At 43.5% G+C, this 18,437-nt stretch overlaps 1 protein-coding gene across 6 annotated transcripts in view; it reads right to left on the reverse strand.

Annotated features, from left to right (window-relative positions):
- The window catches only part of LOC124038454 (caskin-2-like), an 87,882-nt gene that overhangs the window by 17,507 nt on the left and 51,938 nt on the right, over positions 1-18,437 (reverse strand). For all 6 annotated transcript variants that reach the window (XM_046354359.1, XM_046354358.1, XM_046354357.1 and 3 more), the window contains 9 exons: positions 17,195-17,246; positions 14,797-14,894; positions 14,276-14,421; positions 13,183-13,278; positions 5,622-5,746; positions 3,399-3,507; positions 2,040-2,148; positions 1,646-1,740; positions 342-459 (listed from right to left, as the gene is read on the reverse strand). In XM_046354359.1, the coding sequence (XP_046210315.1) occupies positions 342-459; positions 1,646-1,740; positions 2,040-2,148; positions 3,399-3,507; positions 5,622-5,746; positions 13,183-13,278; positions 14,276-14,419 (796 nt within the window). In that variant the 5' untranslated portion in view covers positions 14,420-14,421; positions 14,797-14,894; positions 17,195-17,246. The remainder of the gene's footprint in view (positions 1-341; positions 460-1,645; positions 1,741-2,039; positions 2,149-3,398; positions 3,508-5,621; positions 5,747-13,182; positions 13,279-14,275; positions 14,422-14,796; positions 14,895-17,194; positions 17,247-18,437) is intronic.

Here is an 18,437-nt window from a genome sequence, read left to right on the forward strand (position 1 = left end):
AGTCAGGCCTAAGGGTTCAAATACTTTTTCCAACCTATGAATGTTTAAATGATGTATTTAATATAGTCAAGAAAAATACAATAAGTTTAAGCACACTTTGTTGGTGTATTGTTGTGACTTAGACAAAGATCAGATCAAATTTGATGACCAATCAATGCAGAAATCCAGATACTTCCAAAGGGTTCACATACTTTTTCTTGCCACTGTAAATGTGAAGGTATGTGTTTGTGGCTGCATACAGGCACGTGAGTGCCTGGTGTATACGCTTCGGCATGTGTGATTTATGTGTGTGTGCGTGTGTGTGTGTATGTGTGTGTGTGTGTGTGTGTGTGTGTGTATACCTGCTCTCCTGCTGATGACCTCCACTACAGACGGAGGGAAGTATCCAATCCGGTCCGTTCCTCTCTGGTTGTCATGAATATAACCTTTCCACCTCCCGTCCATGTGCTGCTCCAACACCTGAAATCAACCATTCATCATTCAGTATTATAGCTGTGCTATTTGTGATTATAAGTGGTTATTGGTCAACTTCTACCCACAGAATGGTTGCGCCACCTGATGTGAGAGCTGTTACATTGAAGTCTAGGTCGTAGTCATTAGTGCACACAGTAGCAAACAGTTTTAGAACGATAACAAGAGTTTCTTATTGACAAGTTCAGATAGTCCCTCCCCGTTTCAGTCTGTTTTCTTCTGTTTGTTAAGTGAATACAACCCTGCTTGTGCTGTACACATGAAACCCAACATATGCATAATATCTAGTATTCTATGCCTAATCTATCTCTATATGAGTAACGGAAATGGGCTTATTAACATTCCAATGAGGGCAGGGTGTGTGTGCAAGCTTTTGTGTGTGTGTACAGGGTTAGAGATGGCTAGGGCAGACAGGGTTGGCACAGGACAGGGTACAGTACACAGCATCCTCACTGTGTATGTGTGCCAGGCCAGCTGAGTGGATCTATGGAAGACATGCCCCAGGGAACACTACAATGGAAGAGCTAACACACACAAACACACACACTTTCTGAGCGAGCACATACACAAACACACACACTTTCTGAGCGTGTCTTAACAAATGCCCAGAGGGGCCAAAAACAAATATCAGTCAGTGTAGCTAGCACACTGAAGGAATGACACACACACATAGCTTGCAAATGGGGATGTCTCAAGCTATGGAATGCACTAACTAATGACAGACTGACAGGAGCGTGTCTTTGCCTGCTAGGTACCTCAGAACAACCTCCAACTCTACTCGAACTTCTTACACGGTGTAGTCAATTAACCGTAGACATACCGCCATCAAAGCAGCATACCTCACACCATAATTACAAACAAACCGTTGACAACTTAAGAGTACACCACATTGCCACAAAACTCCACACCTCACTCCACAAACAAAACGGCCACAATGTACAGACTTACACGCTTAACAGTAGGGTACACCAAATTACCATCAGACACTTAACACCATAACCACAAACCTCTAGAAACAAACTCACATGTACACAGATTTCCCCCTCACAATGCAGCTACCTCAAGACAGTAGTTCTCCTCATTCAATCTAGTTCTGAAAGCAGCTCAGCCTCCAGGACGGAAACAAATGTGATTGTTTACTTTCAGGCACGAACACAGATGCTCGCTAGTGTACCATAATGAGGTCTCCTGCTCGGAGGTTGAGGGCTGTAGGGTCATGAAGGTTCCAGTAGTCCTTCACCGCTCTCACCTGGAGAGACCCTAATGCTTCTAGAGAGAGAGAGAAAGAAAGAAAGAAAGAAAGAGAGAGAGAAAGAGAGAAATAGAGATAGATGATAGAGAGAGACGGAGACAGCGAGAGACAGAAAGAAAGAGAGAGAGAGAGGAATTACATATTATAGACCAAATCAGAACAAAGCAATACTCCCAGGGGGATAACGTCTAAAAGCATGAACTGGAGAATGCATAAGAAACAATACACCACCCTGGGGAAATATACTGTACACTGGAGCGGTAGGTCCAGAAATCCAAGAGGGTAATATGTAGAAGAGGAGGCCTATCTATCTCACCTCGCAATAGTATCTTGATGTCCTTGCTGGCTGATGTGGTGGTGAACTGGTTAACGTTGTCCAGAGCTGTCTGGTTGTACGTGTTACATAGGTTTACATCAATACCAGCCTGCATGGGCGGGCACACACACACACACACACACACACACACACACACACACACACACACACACACACACACACACACACACACACACACACACACACACACACACACACACACACACACACACACACACACACACACACACACACACACACACACACACACACACACACACACACACACACACACACGCACACCGTTAGTCTCCAAGACACAGCATGCACACACTCCCTAAAAATGATGGGTAGCTGCAGCCCATTATGGTGACTGGAGTATGGGTGAGTGGATGTGTCGAAAGGAGTGGGTGTATGGAAAGCGAATCAGCTAATTGGACAGATTTGTTGCCATTCAAGACCATGTTGCGTGGCTGATTGGTCTGCACTATGAGTGGATAGAGGCGACCGACGCGCCGGTATTGTGCCTGCCTTCCTACTGGGTATCACGGTCATGTCGCCAGAGGTAGATAACATGACATTTTTTTCTCTCATATGATTTTATTTCAAATAGGAAAGCAGCCTACACAAGAAATAACTAATATTGATAACCATATAGATGTCACCTTGATACATACATACAGTCTATTGGTCAATGGGGAGGGCATGAACAGCAACTACACAGCAACAACACCGGGACACACTGGGACACAGTGCCCTTTGCTCCCACTTAACAACACTACTGTCTGGCAACGGTAAGCACACGCATACAATGCATGAAGCAACAGTATCAGCAATCAGCAACAGTATCAGCAACAGTATCAGCAACAGTATCAATACTTAAATAAAAAAGAAACAACCGTCAGTTTTATGGCTGAAAATAGCTCCTATTACTTCTTAACTCCTTTGTCTGTGTCATGTTTGGATAAGACAGAAACTGCATCCAGTCTTATGCTTCTTCAGCAGATACCTCAGTGGATGACACCCTATTCCCTATATATTTTACCTTTATTTAACTAGGCAAATCAGTCAGGAACAAATTCTTATTTTCAATCACAGCCTAGGAACAGTGCCCCCGAACAACTGCCGTGTTCGGGGGGTAGAACAACAGATTTTTACCTTGTCAGCTCAGGGATTTGATCTTGCAACCTTGCAGTTACTAGTCCAACACTGTAACCACTAGGCTACCTGCCGCCCCATATACAGTAGTGCACTTATTTTTTGTCCAGAGCCTGTTGAAAGTAGTGCACTAAATAAGGAATAGGGTGCCATTTGGGATGCATCCAGTAAGGAGATTCAGATGGTAGTGTTAAGTCTTACGTCCAGCAGCAGGTGCACTACTTCCGTCTTGCCATAGAGGGCAGCCTCGTGCAGAGAGGTCCCAGCCTTAGTGGCTCTGTTGATGTCTATACCAGCCTTCAGTAGCAACCTGAAAACGAAATACACACAGATAGGAGGTTTTACACACAACATACATTACTAACAACACACACACACGCACACGCACGCACGCACGCACGCACGCACGCACGCACACGCACACACACACACACACACACACACACACACACACACACACACACACACACACACACACACACACACACACACACACACACACACACACACACACACACACACACACACACACACACACACACACACACGAGCCCAGCTGTAGGAATGCTTAAGGTATCAGATCCAGACAGTTGTGGATGTGGTGGAGGAAATCTGGGGTTACGTCCTAAATGGCAGCCTACTCTTTACATAATGCATTACTTTTGACCAGGGCCCATTGCTCTGCACTATGTGGAAAATTTGGGACACAGACTGGGAATCTGGGCGTTCCTCTGGGAATGCCTGGCATGGGGAGGGAATGTCAAAGAGATTATCCACAGACTCCCACACCATTGGGAAAATAAGGGAGGGGAGGAGAGGGTAGAGGAGAAAAGAGGAGAAGAAGAGAAGAGGGTAGAGGGGGAGGAGAGGAGAGGAGGGTAGAGGAGGGTAGAGGAGAGGAGGAGAGGAGGGTAGAGGAGGGTAGAGGAGGAGATGAGGGTAGAGGAGATGAGGGTAGAGGAGGAGATGAGGATAGAGGAGAGGAGTAGAGGAGGGTAGAGGAGGAGAGGGTAGAGGAGAGTAGGGTAGAGGAGAGGAGTAGAGGAGGGTAGAGGAGAGGAGTAGAGGAGGGTAGAGGAGAGGAGCATAGAGGAAAGGAGTAGAGGAGGAGAGGGTTGAGGAGAGGAGGGTAGAGGAGAGGAGTAGAGGAGGAGAGGAGAGGAGAAGAGGAGGAGAGAAGAGTAGAGGATAGGAGTGAAAAATAAGAGAGGAAGGATAGAAGAAGAGGAGAGAGAAAGAGGAGGGGGAGAGGGAAGAGCGGAGGTGAGAAGTAGGACGCAGTGGGAAAAAGAGTGGAGGAGAAAAGGAGTGAGGAGATGGAAGAAGAGGAGGAATGAAGAAAGGAGTAAAGAGGAGGAGAGCTGGTTACTCAACATCTTTATAAGAGTATAATAATCAGTATAATAATCAGTATAATAATCACATTGGGCTGAAGTAAAAGAGAAGCTGAAAACAGACTGCAAATTGACTCTTTTCTAAAATCTTCCATCCCTCCATTCACAAAAATAAGCAACCCACACAACTTAAAGTGGGAGGAATCTGTATGAGGAACTAAAGTCTCACAAATGTAGTAGAGAAGGTGCAGAAGTGTGCATCCCAAATGGCATCCTAGTTCCTATATAATGAACTACTTTTGACCAGCGCCTAAAGGGAATACAGTGACAGGTTTTACAAACATGAACCTTTCGACCAAGCTCAAGTCAATAGTGGAAAAGAGACACCCCGCTGGGCACAGATGTCAGTTCAACATTAAGTTGAGATTTACGTTTGGCTGAGTTGTCAACTAAAGTGAAATTAACCAACAATTTCACCCTATTGTTGGATTGAGGTTAAAAGATGGTAGAAATAAAAGCGAAATTCCCTTAAGTTGATGACTTTTTGCAAATCCAATCAATTTTCTAAGTTGATTTAACATCATCAAATAAAATGTTTTGGTTGAAATTACGTGGAAACAACATTGATTCAACCAGTTTTTGCCCGGCGGGAATCCTTTGGGTTGGCCTGGGATTCCAGGGTCATTCTATTATTTAATTTCCTCCTACTCTGTCTCTCTCTATATGTCTTTCTCTCTCTCTCATATATACACTGCTCAAAAAAATAAAGGGAACACTAAAATAACACATCATAGATCTGAATGAATGAAATATTCTTACTACATTTATTTTTTGTCTCTCTGCCACCCACCCCTCTCTCTCTTTTCTCCATATCTAATATGGGAGTAAAATTCCACAGCAGCAGAATGTGTAACACGGATGGAGGGAACCCCATAACCTCCTGGGAATGTGGTGATTTAAGTAGGAAGGGAATCATTAACAGCATGTAAGAGACCCTGGAGGTTATGGGGTTCGAGGGTGGATATCCCACTTACGCACTGTTAACACACACATGCACACACACACGGTCAAGGACAGCTACTCCTCTCACCTGATGATGTCTTTGTGTCCATTGCGAGCGGCCAGGTGAAGGGGTGTGTTGGAGGAGGTAGAGTCTAGACCCTCCCCCTCCAACAGAGCTACCACCATGTTACTGCTCAATAACAACTGAGCCACCTGAGAGAAAGAGAATGAGGGAGAGAGACAGACAGAGTGAGACAAAAAGAGACAGAGTGAGGCAGAAAGACACAGAGAGAGAGAAAGGGAGAGAGACAAAGAGAGAGAGAGAGAGAGAGAGAGAGAGAGAGAGAGAGAGAGAGAGAGAGAGAGAGAGAGAGAGAGAGAGAGAGAGAGAGAGAGAGGAGAGAGAGAGAGAGAGAGAGAGAGAGAGAGAGAGAGAGAGAGAGAGAGAGAGAGAGAGAGAGAGAGAGAGAGAGAGAGAGAGAGAGAGAGAGAGAGAGAGAGAGAGAGAGAGAGAGAGAGAGAGAGAGAGAGAGAGAGGATGATTGTATAGATATAGAAGAGGTGAAGTGTAAAGGAGCCGAAGAGAGAGGGAAGGATGGAGAAAGAGAGAGAGATAAGCTTAGTATCAGTGAAAGTCTAAATGGATACCTTTCCTTTGTGTATTCCAGTGGTGGAAAAAGTACCCAATTGTCATAAAATAACTCAAGTAAAAGTGAAAGTCACCCAGTAATATAAGAGTACATATAACTGCTAATAAACTCAGAAAAAAAAAGAAATGTCTCTTTTTCAGGACCCAGTTTTTCAAAGATAATTCGTAAAAATCCAAATAACTTTACAGATCTTCATTGTAAAGGGCTTAAACACTGTTTCCCATGCTTTTATAATGAACCATAAACCATTTCCCAGGCGTTTCTACTGACTCTGAAAAACACCAAAAGGAAGATGCCCAGGGTCCCTGCTCATCTGTGTGATCCGTGCCTTAGGTATGCTGCAAGGAGGCATGAGGACTGCAGATTTGGCCAGGGCAATAAATTGCAATGTCCGTTCTGTGAGACACCTAAGACAGCGCTAAAGGGAGACAGGACGGACAGCTGATCGTCCTCACAGTGGCAGACCACGTGTAACAAAACCTGCACAGGATCGGTACATCCAAACATCACACCTGCAGGACCGGTACAGGATAGCAACAACAACATCCCGAGTTACACCAGGAGTGCACAATGCCTCCATTAGTGCTCAGACTGTCCGCAATAGGCTGAGAGAGGCTGGACTGAGGGCTTGTAGGCCTCGCAGGTCCTCGCCAGACATCACCAGCAACAACGTTGCCTATGGGCACAAACCCATCTACGCTGGACCAGACAGGACTGGCAAAAAGTGCTCTTCACTGACGAGTCGCGGGTTTGTCTCACCAGGGGTGATGGTTGGATTTGTGTTTATCATCGAAGGAATGAGCGTTACACCAAGGCCTGTACTCTGGAGCGGGATTGATTTGGAGGTGGAGGGTCTGTCATGGTCTGAGGCGGTGTGTCACAGCATCCTCGGACTGAGTTTGTTGTCATTGCAGGATATCTCAACTCTGTGCGTTACAGGAAGACATCCTCCTCCCTCATGTGGTATCCTTCCCGCAGGCTCATGCTGACACGACCCTCCAGCATGACAATGCAGAGCCCGGATCTCAATCCCATTGAGCACGTCTCTGGACCTGTTGGATCGGAGGGTGAGGGCTAGGGCCATTCCCCCCAGAATGTCCGGGAACTTGCAGGTGCCTTGGTGGAAGAGTGGTAGCATCTCACAGCAAGAATTGGCAAATCTGGTGCAGTCCATGAGGAGGAGATGCACTGCAGTACAGCTGGTGGCCACACCAGATACTGACTGTTACTTTTGATTTTGACCCCCCCTTTGTTCAGGGACACATTATTCAATTTCTGTTAGCCACATGTCTGTGGAACTTGTTCAGTTTATGTCTCAGTTGTTGAATCTTGTTATGTTCATACAAATATTTACACATGTTAAGTTTGCTAAAAAGAAACACAGTTGACAGTGAGAGGACGTTTATTTTTTTGTTGAGTTTATATACTTAAGTATCAAAAGTAAAAGTATAAATAATTTCACATTCTTTATATTAAGAAAACCAAACTGCACAAATTCCTTATTATTTAAATTTACGGATAGCGAGGGGTACATTCCAACACTCAGACTTCATTCCCAAACGAAGCGTGTGTTTAGTGAGTCTATCAGATCAGAGGCAGTAGGGGTGACCAGGGGTTCTCTTGATAAGTGTGTGAACTGGACCATTTTCCTGTCCTGCTAAGCATTCGAAATGTAACGAGTACTTTTGGTTATCAGGGATGTATGGAGTAAAATGTACATTGTTTTCTTAAGGAATGTTGTGAAGTAAAAGTAAAAGTTGTCAAAAATATCATTAGTAAAGTACAGATACCCCCACAAAACGACTTAAGTAGTACTTTAAAGTATTTTTACTTAAATACTTTACACCACTTGTGCATTCCATACATGTACATTTTATGGGGCCACCTAAGTGCACATAAAACCTGCCTAGCAACTGTCCATGCGCTGGGTGTCTAAAGATACCCCTTTTACCGTAACAAAGACGCTTACTGAGAGGGGGAGAAGGAGAGGGAAAGGGGGAAAAGAGAGAGAGACTACAGTAATAAAGACCTTAACTGACTCAGCGTTACAGCCTAAAGCCTGTTGTTATGCTATTCACAGGGCCAGAAGATTACTGACGTGTCTGTCTGTCTTGCATGCGTGCGTGCGTGCCTGTGTGTGTAAATTCAACTTTGGCTAAACCTAAAAAACAGGGACAGCTATACGTTTCATCACAACTGTGACAGAGAAACATACTGCACTGCAAAATCTCTCTCACTCGTGTGTGTGTATGTGTGTGTACACGCCTGTGTGCATGCATCGGTGTTTGTGTGAGAGAATGTGTATGTGCGTGCGCGTTTGTGTGTGCCTGTCCGGGGAGCAGAACCGAAACCCATTTCCCTGAAACAGGCTTATTTTAGCTGCTAGTTCATTTTAGCTGCTAGTTCATTTTAGCTGGTAATTCATCTAAGCTATGTGAGATGTTTGACATTGGCCTACCCCCTCTATCCATCACACACCCTCTATCCCTCTACCCCCTCTATCCATCACACACCCTCTATCCCTCTACCCCCTTTATCCATCACACACCCTCTATCCCTCTACCCCCTCTATCCATCCCTCTACCCCCTCTATCCATCACACACACTCTATCCCTCTACCCCCTCTATCCCTCTACCCCCTCTATCCATCACACACCCTCTGTGAGACATGGACAAAATACACACACACACTATCACCACTTACACTGGACTTTGATCATTGTAATGTCATGGGATGTGGCATATACACTGCTCAAAAAATAAAGGGAACACTTAAACAACACAATGTAACTCCAAGTCAATCACACTTCTGTGAAATCAAACTGACCACTTAGGAAGCAACACTGATTGACAATACATTTCACATGCTGTTGTGCAAATGGAATAGACAACAGGTGGAAATTATAGGCAATTAGCAAGACACCCCCAATAAAGGAATGGTTCTGCAGGTGATAACCACAGACCGCTTCTCAGTTCCTAGGCTTCCTGGCTGATGTTTTGGTTTTGGTCACTTTACCCAGTAGATCAATACATTTTCTAAGCGGTCACCAAATCATGATGATCAAAATTGGAAGTACATCTATCCAAAGCTGCAGAATTATGGGAAATTACTCTCATTTTTGCATATCTCACTAAACAAATTTAATACACATCCAATCAAATATTATTCCAATAAAAAAATAAGCACATTGTGAGCAGGGTTAATTTAGGATTCATTAATCACAATCCAATTCCATGTATTCAATACAAAGGCTGGTTTGCTCATTGTTTTGTAGACATTCCATTGGCACAAGGAGACACTATCCACAACAGAAATAAGGAAAGGTGAATACAATGGAGGAATTGACATGAATGTATAGGCCTCAATCCACACCAAAGCAAAGCTCTGTAATGGAATGTTGAAGATGATGACTTAGAAGTAAACCAAAGCTACATAGAAGAAACCATTTTATTCTCTGCATCTCTGCATGTCCAGACTATTGTAAAAAAAAATAGGAACAATTAGACGGTCCCCATTGCCTAGAGATCTTTCCTGGCTACCCCTACCCCGATCAACAGCTCTGCACCCCCACATCAACTTGCCAAAGCCTCCCCCATTTCTACTTCACACAAATCCAGACAGCTGATGTTCTGAAAGAGCTGCAATATCTGGATCCCTACAAATCAGCTGGGCTAGACAATCTGGACCCTCTCTTTCTAAAACTTTCCAACGCAATTGTTGCAACCCCTATTACTAGCCTGTTCAACCTCTCTTTCGTTTCGTCTGAGATCCCTAAAGATTGGAAAGATGCCGTGGTCATCCCCTTTTCAAAGGGGATGACACTCTAGACCCAAACTGTTACAGACCTATATCTATCCTACCCTGCCTATCTAAAGTCTTCAAAAGCCAAGTTAACAAACAGATCACTGACCATTTCAAATCCCACCGTACCTTCTCCGCTATTAATCTTTTTCCAGAGCTGGTCATGGGTGCACCTCAGCCACGCTCAAGGTGAAGGTACGAAGGTACGGTGGGATTCGAAATGGTCGGTGATCTGTTTGTTAACTTGGCTTTAGTTGGTTCACCAACTACTTCTAAGATAGAGTTCAGTGTGTCAAATTGGAGGGCCTGTTGTCCGGACCTCTGGCAGTCTCTATGGGGGTGCCACAGGGTTCAATTCTCGGGCCGACTCTTTTCTCTGTATACATCAATGATGTCGGTGATTCTCTGCTCCACCTCTACATAGACGACGCCATTCTGTATACATCTGGCTCTTCTTTGGACACTGTGCTAACTAACCTCCAGACAAGCTTCAACGCCATACAACACTCCTTCCGTGGCCTCCAACAGCTCTAAAATGCAAGCAAAACTAGATACATGCTCTTCAACTGATCACTGCCTGTACCCGCTTGTCTAGCATCACTACTCTGGACGGTATTGACATAGAATATGTGGACAACTACAAATACCTAGATGTCTGGTTAGACTGTAAACTCTCCTTCCAGACATTAACTTCTTGGTGACGGGGCAGTATTTTCACATCCGGATGAATAAAATGCATGCCCAAAATCAACTGCCTGCTACTCATCCCCAGAAGATAAGATGTGCATATTATTAGTATATTTGGATGGAAAACACTGAAGTTTCTAAAACTGTTTGAATCATGTCTGTGAATATAACAGAACATATTTAACAAAACCCAGAGGACAAACCATTCAGATTTTTTTTTTTAGGTCACTCTCTTTCCAATGGGTTTTCATTGGGAATCCAGATTTCTAAGGGACCTGAAGTATGAAGAAGTACGGCCATCTTGAACGAGAGTCACTTGAAGTGTACTGTTTGATAGAGGCGCATGAGCAGAAAGCATGCTACAGTTTGTTTTACCCCTGTATTGAACACAGATCATCCCGTCTTCAATTTTAGCAATTATTTACGTAAAAAAATACCTAAAGTTGTAATACAAAAGTAGTTTGAAATGTTTTGGCAAAGTTTACAGGTAACTTTTGAGATATTTTGTAGTTACGTTACTCAAGTTTGAACCGGTGTTTTTCTGGATCAAACGAGCCAAATAAATGAACATTTTGGATATATATATCAACGGAATTAATCAAACAAAATTTGTGATGTTTATGGGACATATTGGAGTGCCAACAAAATAAGCTTGTCAAAGGTAAGGCATGAATTATATTTTTATTTCTGTGTTTTGTGTCGCGCCTGCAGGGTTGAAATATACTTTCTCTCTTTGTTTATGGAGGTGTTATCCTCAGATAAAAGCATCGTTTGCTTTCGCCGAAGAGCCTTTTTGAAATCTGACACGTTGGCTGGATTCACAACAAGTGTAGCTTTAATTTGCTATATTGCATGTGTGATTTCATGAAAGTTTGATTTTTATAGTAATTTATTTGAATTTGGCGCTCTGCATTTTCACTGGCTTTTGGCCAGGTGGGACGCTAGCGTCCCACATATCCCAGAGAGGTTAAGCATCTCCAATCCAAAATTAAATCTAGAATCGGCTTCCTATTTTGCAACAAAGCATCCTTCACTCATGCTGCCAAACATACCCTCGTAAAACTGACTCATCTACCGATCCTTGACTTTGGCGATGTCATCTACAAAATAGCCTCCAACACTCTACTCAGCAAATTGGATGCAGTCTATCATAGTGCCATCCGTTTTGTCATCAAAGCCCCATATACTACCTACCACTGTGACCTGTACGCTCTCGTTGGCTGGTCCTCACTTCATTTTGTTGCCAAACCCACTGGCTACAGGTTATCTACAAGACTCTGCTATGTAAAGCCCCACCTTATCTCAGCTCACTGGTCACCATAGCAGCGCCCACCCGTAGCACGTGCTCCAGCAGGTATATTTCACTGGTCACCCCCAAAGCCAACTTCTACTTTGGCCGCCTTTCCTTCCAGTTCTCTGCTGCCAATGACAGGAACGAATTGCAAAAATCACTGAAGCTGGAGACTTATATCTCCCTCACTAACTTTAAGCATCAGCTGTCAGAGCAGCTTACCGATCATTGCACTTGTACATAGCACATCTGTAAATAGCCCACCCAACTACCTCATCCCCATATTGTTATTCTTTGTTTGCTCCTTTGCACCCTAGTATCTCTACTTGCACATTCATTTCTGCACATCTATCACTCCAGTCTTTGATTGCTAAATTGTAATTATTTCGCCACTATGGCATATTCATTGCCTTACCTCCCTAGTCTTACTACATTTGCACACGCTGTATATATACTTTTCTATTGTGTTATTGACTGTACGTTTGTTTATCCCATGTGTAACTCTGGATTATTTGTGTCGCACTGCTTTGCTCTATCTTGGCCAGGTCACAGTTGTAAATGAGAACTTGTTCTCAACTGGCCTACCTGGTTAAATAAAGGTGAAATAAAAATAAAATTTAAATAAATTGTACTTGGTATGATACTGATGGGATGCTTTAGAATTTCATGCAGTAGTATTTACTGATTGCCGGAAACAGTGAATACTACTGCACACATTTATCTCCTGCTGAAAATATGTGCTAATATTCTGTGAACATAACACTTAACAGTGCATTTTATAGTCACTGGTGACATTTGTATTGAATGTTTTGCAAAATGTGGTCTAAGATATGCAAGGGCAAGAAAAGGATCTGAAGTTCTGTAAATGTATTTGAACATTTGATCATTGCTGTTCTGCTATAGATACGTTTCAACAGATCCAAAAAGTGCTTGTACACGATTGAGAAAAACTGTAACTAGCATATATGAAAATATGCCCTTTAGTGGAGGCGGGTGGGTGGAGATGTAGGAGGATGGGCTCATTGTAATAGCTGGAATCAAATGAATGGAACATTATCAAACACATGAAAACCATGAGTTAGGTGTGTTTGAAACCTTTCCATACTATCCATTCCATCCATTGCAATGAGCCCGTCCTCCTACATCTCTACCCACCAGCCTCCTATGCCACACACACATATGCCTACCATAAAATACACAAACACACTCACTGACTCACCTTGAGTCTGCCAAACTCGCAGGCCAGGTCCAGAGGGGTCTTGTTGGCTTTGTTCAACAGACATGGATTAGACTGGTGCTGGAGTAACATCTCAGACTGATGGAGAGAGTGGGAGAGAGTGGGAGAGAGAGGGGGAGAGGGAGAGAGAGAGAGTGGGAGAGAGAGAGAGAGAGAGAGAGAGAGAGAGAGAGAGAGAGAGAGAGAGAGAGAGAGAGAGAGAGAGAGAGAGAGGGGAGAGAGAGAGAGAGAGAGAGAGAGAGAGAGAGAGAGAGAGAGAGAGAGAGAGAGAGAGAGAGAGAGAGAGAGAGAGAGAGGGGTAAATAAACATAACATTCTGACATTTCATCACCACAGCAAGCAGAGAGAGGCATCAGGATCTTAGCTCAGGGCTAAAGAAGTAGTCCTAACAGGGCTTCCATTACTAGGGTCAATAAATTCCCTGGTTTTCCCGAAATCCCGGTTGGAGGATACCCGGAATCAGGAGGGAATAAGCAGGAAATCCAGATTCCTCCAACCAAGACTTTTATAGAAAATTCCTGTAATATTGCGACCCTATCCATTACAGAGAAATACCTCTGGCTTTGTTAATGTTCCTGCTTTGTCCACACACAATACAATACAATACCTCAGTAGTCTCCATGACCAGTTTTGCTGCTGCGTGTATGTTTGTGCGTTTCGTGTGTATGTGCATGTGTGTGGGTGCGTGTTGGTGTGTGTGTGTGAACACACCTCTCAGGTAGACTCCGTACTTGTGTATTAAAGACACCCAATACACATATTCCTCCTTCCTCCCATTAGTCTCAATATGTCACCCAGGGAACCCACTGCTGACCTGATCATGTCATGTAGTTACTATAGAGCCCTCTCCTTTCACTCACCCTGACACCTAACGTACACAATCTGTGTCACACTGTCACACCTGAAAACACTATATACACACTGATACTGAGTGAAGGTGTGTGTGGTGAGGCCTCTTACCAGTGTGCAATCCTTCCAAATATTGAACCATGTCTCTGAGTTGATAAGGGTCAATTGTGTGTGTGTGTGCGTGCATGTGTCTGTCTGCGTTTGTGTGTTCATTGTGTGTACTCACCACCTGGTAGTGTCCATACTGTGCAGACAGGTGTAGAGGTATCTGTCCGTCTTGTGACCGTGTGTTAACTGATGCTCCAGCCCTTAGTAGCAGCAACACAGAGTCAGCTTTACCCTGCCACGCTGCATAGTGGAGCGGACGCATACCTAGAGAGAGAGACAGAGACAGAGAGAGACAGAAGTAGGGAGGGAGAGAGAGAGAGAGGTAGGGAGGGAGGCAGAGAGGAGATGGAAGAAGAGAGAGAGATAAAAAGAGTAAAAATAGAACAAGAGAAGGTTAGTTAGGAAAAGATAGAGTTGAAAAGAGATAGACAGAGGGGAGTCCAACAAGAATCCCATGAAGGCTCATGAAGGAGCCAAACAATGTACGGTGTAATCCAGGACTGGCTTTTGTTCTGTTTGCCAAAACAAGTGGCAGAGTGACCACTTTGGAGTGTTTTCGAATCCCAGATTGCCCCTTTAATGACTTGTGCTGTTGTATTACCTGTTTATACCCACTTATAAGAGCTTATAACTTCTCACCATTGGTGTCTTTGATGTCCACAGTGGCTTGAGCCTCCAGTAGTAGAGACAGCAGTTCAGTGGTGCCCGTTAGAGCTGCATGGTGTAATGCTGAAAACCTGGGGAAGAGAGAGAGGGAAGAGAGAGATAAAGAGAGGTGGGGGGTAGAGAGAGAGAGAGAGAGATGGGGAGAGGGACAGAGAGAGAGAGAGAGAGAGATGGAGCATTAATATTGTTCCATCCACTCTGTTGTTACTACTACAGTAATTGTCTAGAAATATTCTGGAAGCATGTGCAGCCTCCATACTCCAAACAGACTCTATATTTCCAGTACTGTCCAACAGTGCCTGGTGTAAGGAGTCCTTCCCCTCTTAGGTAGTTGTGGACGTTTTCCAGGGTGAAATGAGTCTGCCATAGTCTGGACAGAGAGACTATAAATCTACCTGATGACTTTACAGGAGGTGAGCCTTCATCAGAACACACTAGCAGACGATGGCAGGATGGTGTGTGTGTGTGCGTGTGTGTTTGTTTGTGTGTGTGTGTCAGGGGGCAGTATATCCCACGAGGGACAAATTAAATGCATAAATTTGGGCCCTTCATTCCTGGAGAGCAGGGTGTTCTAGACAACAGTCGACTGTTGAATTACTGCCAGCCATGGAACACAGACACCTCCACTGTTCCAGCTCCTACCTTAAACCAAGGACCTGGGTCCAAACATAGCCATCTATACAGGGTACAAACTCTGACCAATGTGCGTCCCAAATGGCAACCTATTCCCTATGTGGGCTCTGGTCAAAAGTAGTGCTCTGTTCAGGTAATAGGGTGCCATTTAAGATGCCACCCAAGAACCACAACATCCCTATCAATTTAGTATCAAATGTATTTGGTTTTTAGTATTTAAACTCAAGTATGGGAGAGTACTATGAAATGTGCTTGTGCATAGGTATGTGTGTGTGTCAGGGGACTGGGTTCAGTGCTGGTTCACTGAATACCTGGAGTATCAAGGACAGTAATACAGCACTCACTCAGAGCTGTCCTTCTAAAATACAAGTCATTAGAAGACGCTTTTATGCAAAGCGATTTACAGTCATACATTTTACGTACAGGTGGTCCCGGGAATCAAACCCCACTATTCTGGCATTGCAAGTGCCATGCTCTGCCAACTGAGATACAAAAGACCACGCACACAAGCTCTGATTATTTCATATCCACTTAAAATACTATATTCTGTGAATCTGTGACGATGGTTGTGAATGGGATCCAGTCATGTAAGGTCTGAGTGTGTAAGGTTGCATCCCAAATGGCATCCTATTCCCCTAGGGGTCCTGGTGAAAAATAGGACCCTACATAGGGAACCATTTAGGATGAAGCCTGAGTGTGTGTATCAGTGTCTGACTGCTCATTTCCAGACTTGAAGGCGTAATGTTTTGACCTGCCGGGTATTTAGTCAGATACACATCCATCCATCTATCCAACTACATCTCATCTGTCTGTTTTCACTCCTTTATTTATTTCTTTACAACCTTGTGTATCTCTCACTCCAACTTTCACTTTTACTTGAGTCCTTTTCTGTTAAGGTATCTTTACTTTAACTCAAGTATGACAATTGGGTACTTTTTCCACCACTGGAATACACAAAGGAAAGGTATCCATTTAGTCTTTCACTGATACTAAGTTTATCTCTCTCTCTTTCTCCATCCTTCCATCTCTCTCATTGCCTCCCCCCCCTGCTGACTGAGTGTTGACTCATGGTGACTGGTCACTGTTAGCTCACCTCTCATTTCTTCCTTTCAGTCCCTCAGCACCACTATCATATATCACATCCCCCTCTCTCTTAAACAAATACACACCCACACACAGTCTGGTCTGTCTGTGTACAGGTGTGACTGGGTGGTGAGTAAATCTACATCGACACAAGATACAGATTAAATAACCGACCACAGGCCACACCAGGTATGTACTTTCAATAGTCACATTAGCGATAATGACCATGTCAATCAAACTAAATGTTATTGAGTGAGTCTTGCTCTACAAACATTGATTGCATTCCTCTGAGCAAAGAAAGTGTTCAGAGAGGAAAAACCACAAGTCTATCTAACTGATTCACGCACCTCAGTAAACAAAGACTAATGCTTGCTAGGCTTGGGCTTGGGCGGTATACCGTATACTGGGGTATTTTGAAATATACGGCAGGTAATTTTATCCCCAGCTTAGGGTTCCAGCTATACATTTGGTTTGTTAACTTAATAGCTAAGTGGCTAACTAAAAAAAAATCAAGTGGCTAAAAAATAAAGCAAATAGTGCCCCTTCTGTGCACTGTCGGTAATAATGACTACCCTGGTATGGTACAGGAACGGTATAAAGTTATGAAAATCTGGATACCACCCAACCCTAACGCATGCACACACTAATGTCTTACCCATCTGAGTCCTGATAGTTGATGTTCAGCCTCTTTGTGGAACTCAGCAACTCTGAAAAACAAAAGGAGGGAGGGAGGGAAGGAAGGAGGGAGGGAGGGAAGGAGGGAGGGAGGGAGGGAAGGAAGGAGGGAGGGAGGGAGGGAAGGAAGGAAGGAGGGAGGGAGGGAAAAACAACATAAGAACATATTTGTCTTTTCAACAGAATGCCTTAGTGAGCTTCCATCATGGAAAGGTCTCTGCTCACGTTTCTCTTTTTTCGCTTTTTCTTCATCACTCGTTCCTGAAATAACAAGTCAGAATCATTGGAGGATGCTCCCCAAACTCTTTCTCTCTCTTCGATTTCATATGGTATTATGACAGAAATTTGCCAGCTGACAAATTACATCTCAGTAAATCCCTTGAAGAATGAAACACACCAATTCAACCTTCTTACTTGGCTTTTAGTCTGGCTCCAGATCTGTTGCTGAAGCAAACTCCTCTCTGGTGTTTTTATCCGCTACAATTGCAAACAAATATAAAGTAAAATCAAAAATTATTGGTGCCCTTGATAAAGATGACCAAAAAAGACTATGAAATAAATAATACAAATACTGAGCTATAATGTATATTGTATGCACATAAAATGTGGATTATACAGTGACCTCCAAAAGTATAATGACAGTGACACATTTGTATTTGAAATTATACAATGACTATGAGGTTAAAGTGCAGACTGTCAGCTTTAATCTGAGGCTATTTTCATCCATTACAGCACTTTTTGTACATAGTCCCCCCATTTTAGGGTACCAGACTTATTGGGACAAATTCACATACAGCATGTGTATTAAAGTAGTCAAAAGTTTAGTATTTGGTCCCATATTCCTAGCACGCAAGCTTGAATGCATTTGGATGCATTTGCATATATGTGCCCAGTAGAAATGAATGGTAAATCATGGACCGTAGTGTCATTTTGGAGTCACTTTTATTGTAAATAGGAATAGAGCTTGTTTCTAAACACTCCTACATTAATGTGGATGCTACCATGATTATGGATAGTCCTGAATGACTCGTAAATAATGATGAGTGAGAAAGTTAAAGATGCCATTTTAATGTAATGGTGAGAGGTTAGCATGTCTTGGCGGTATACTATTTGTGCGTCTGTAACTTTCTCATTCAAGAAGAATGCATATGCTGAGTGTACAAAACATTAAGAATACCTTCCTAATATTGAGTCACACACCCCTTTTGCACTCTGAACAGCCT

Source organism: Oncorhynchus gorbuscha, linkage group LG06 (genome assembly GCF_021184085.1).
Source record: "Oncorhynchus gorbuscha isolate QuinsamMale2020 ecotype Even-year linkage group LG06, OgorEven_v1.0, whole genome shotgun sequence".
Classification (NCBI taxonomy): domain Eukaryota; kingdom Metazoa; phylum Chordata; class Actinopteri; order Salmoniformes; family Salmonidae; genus Oncorhynchus; species Oncorhynchus gorbuscha.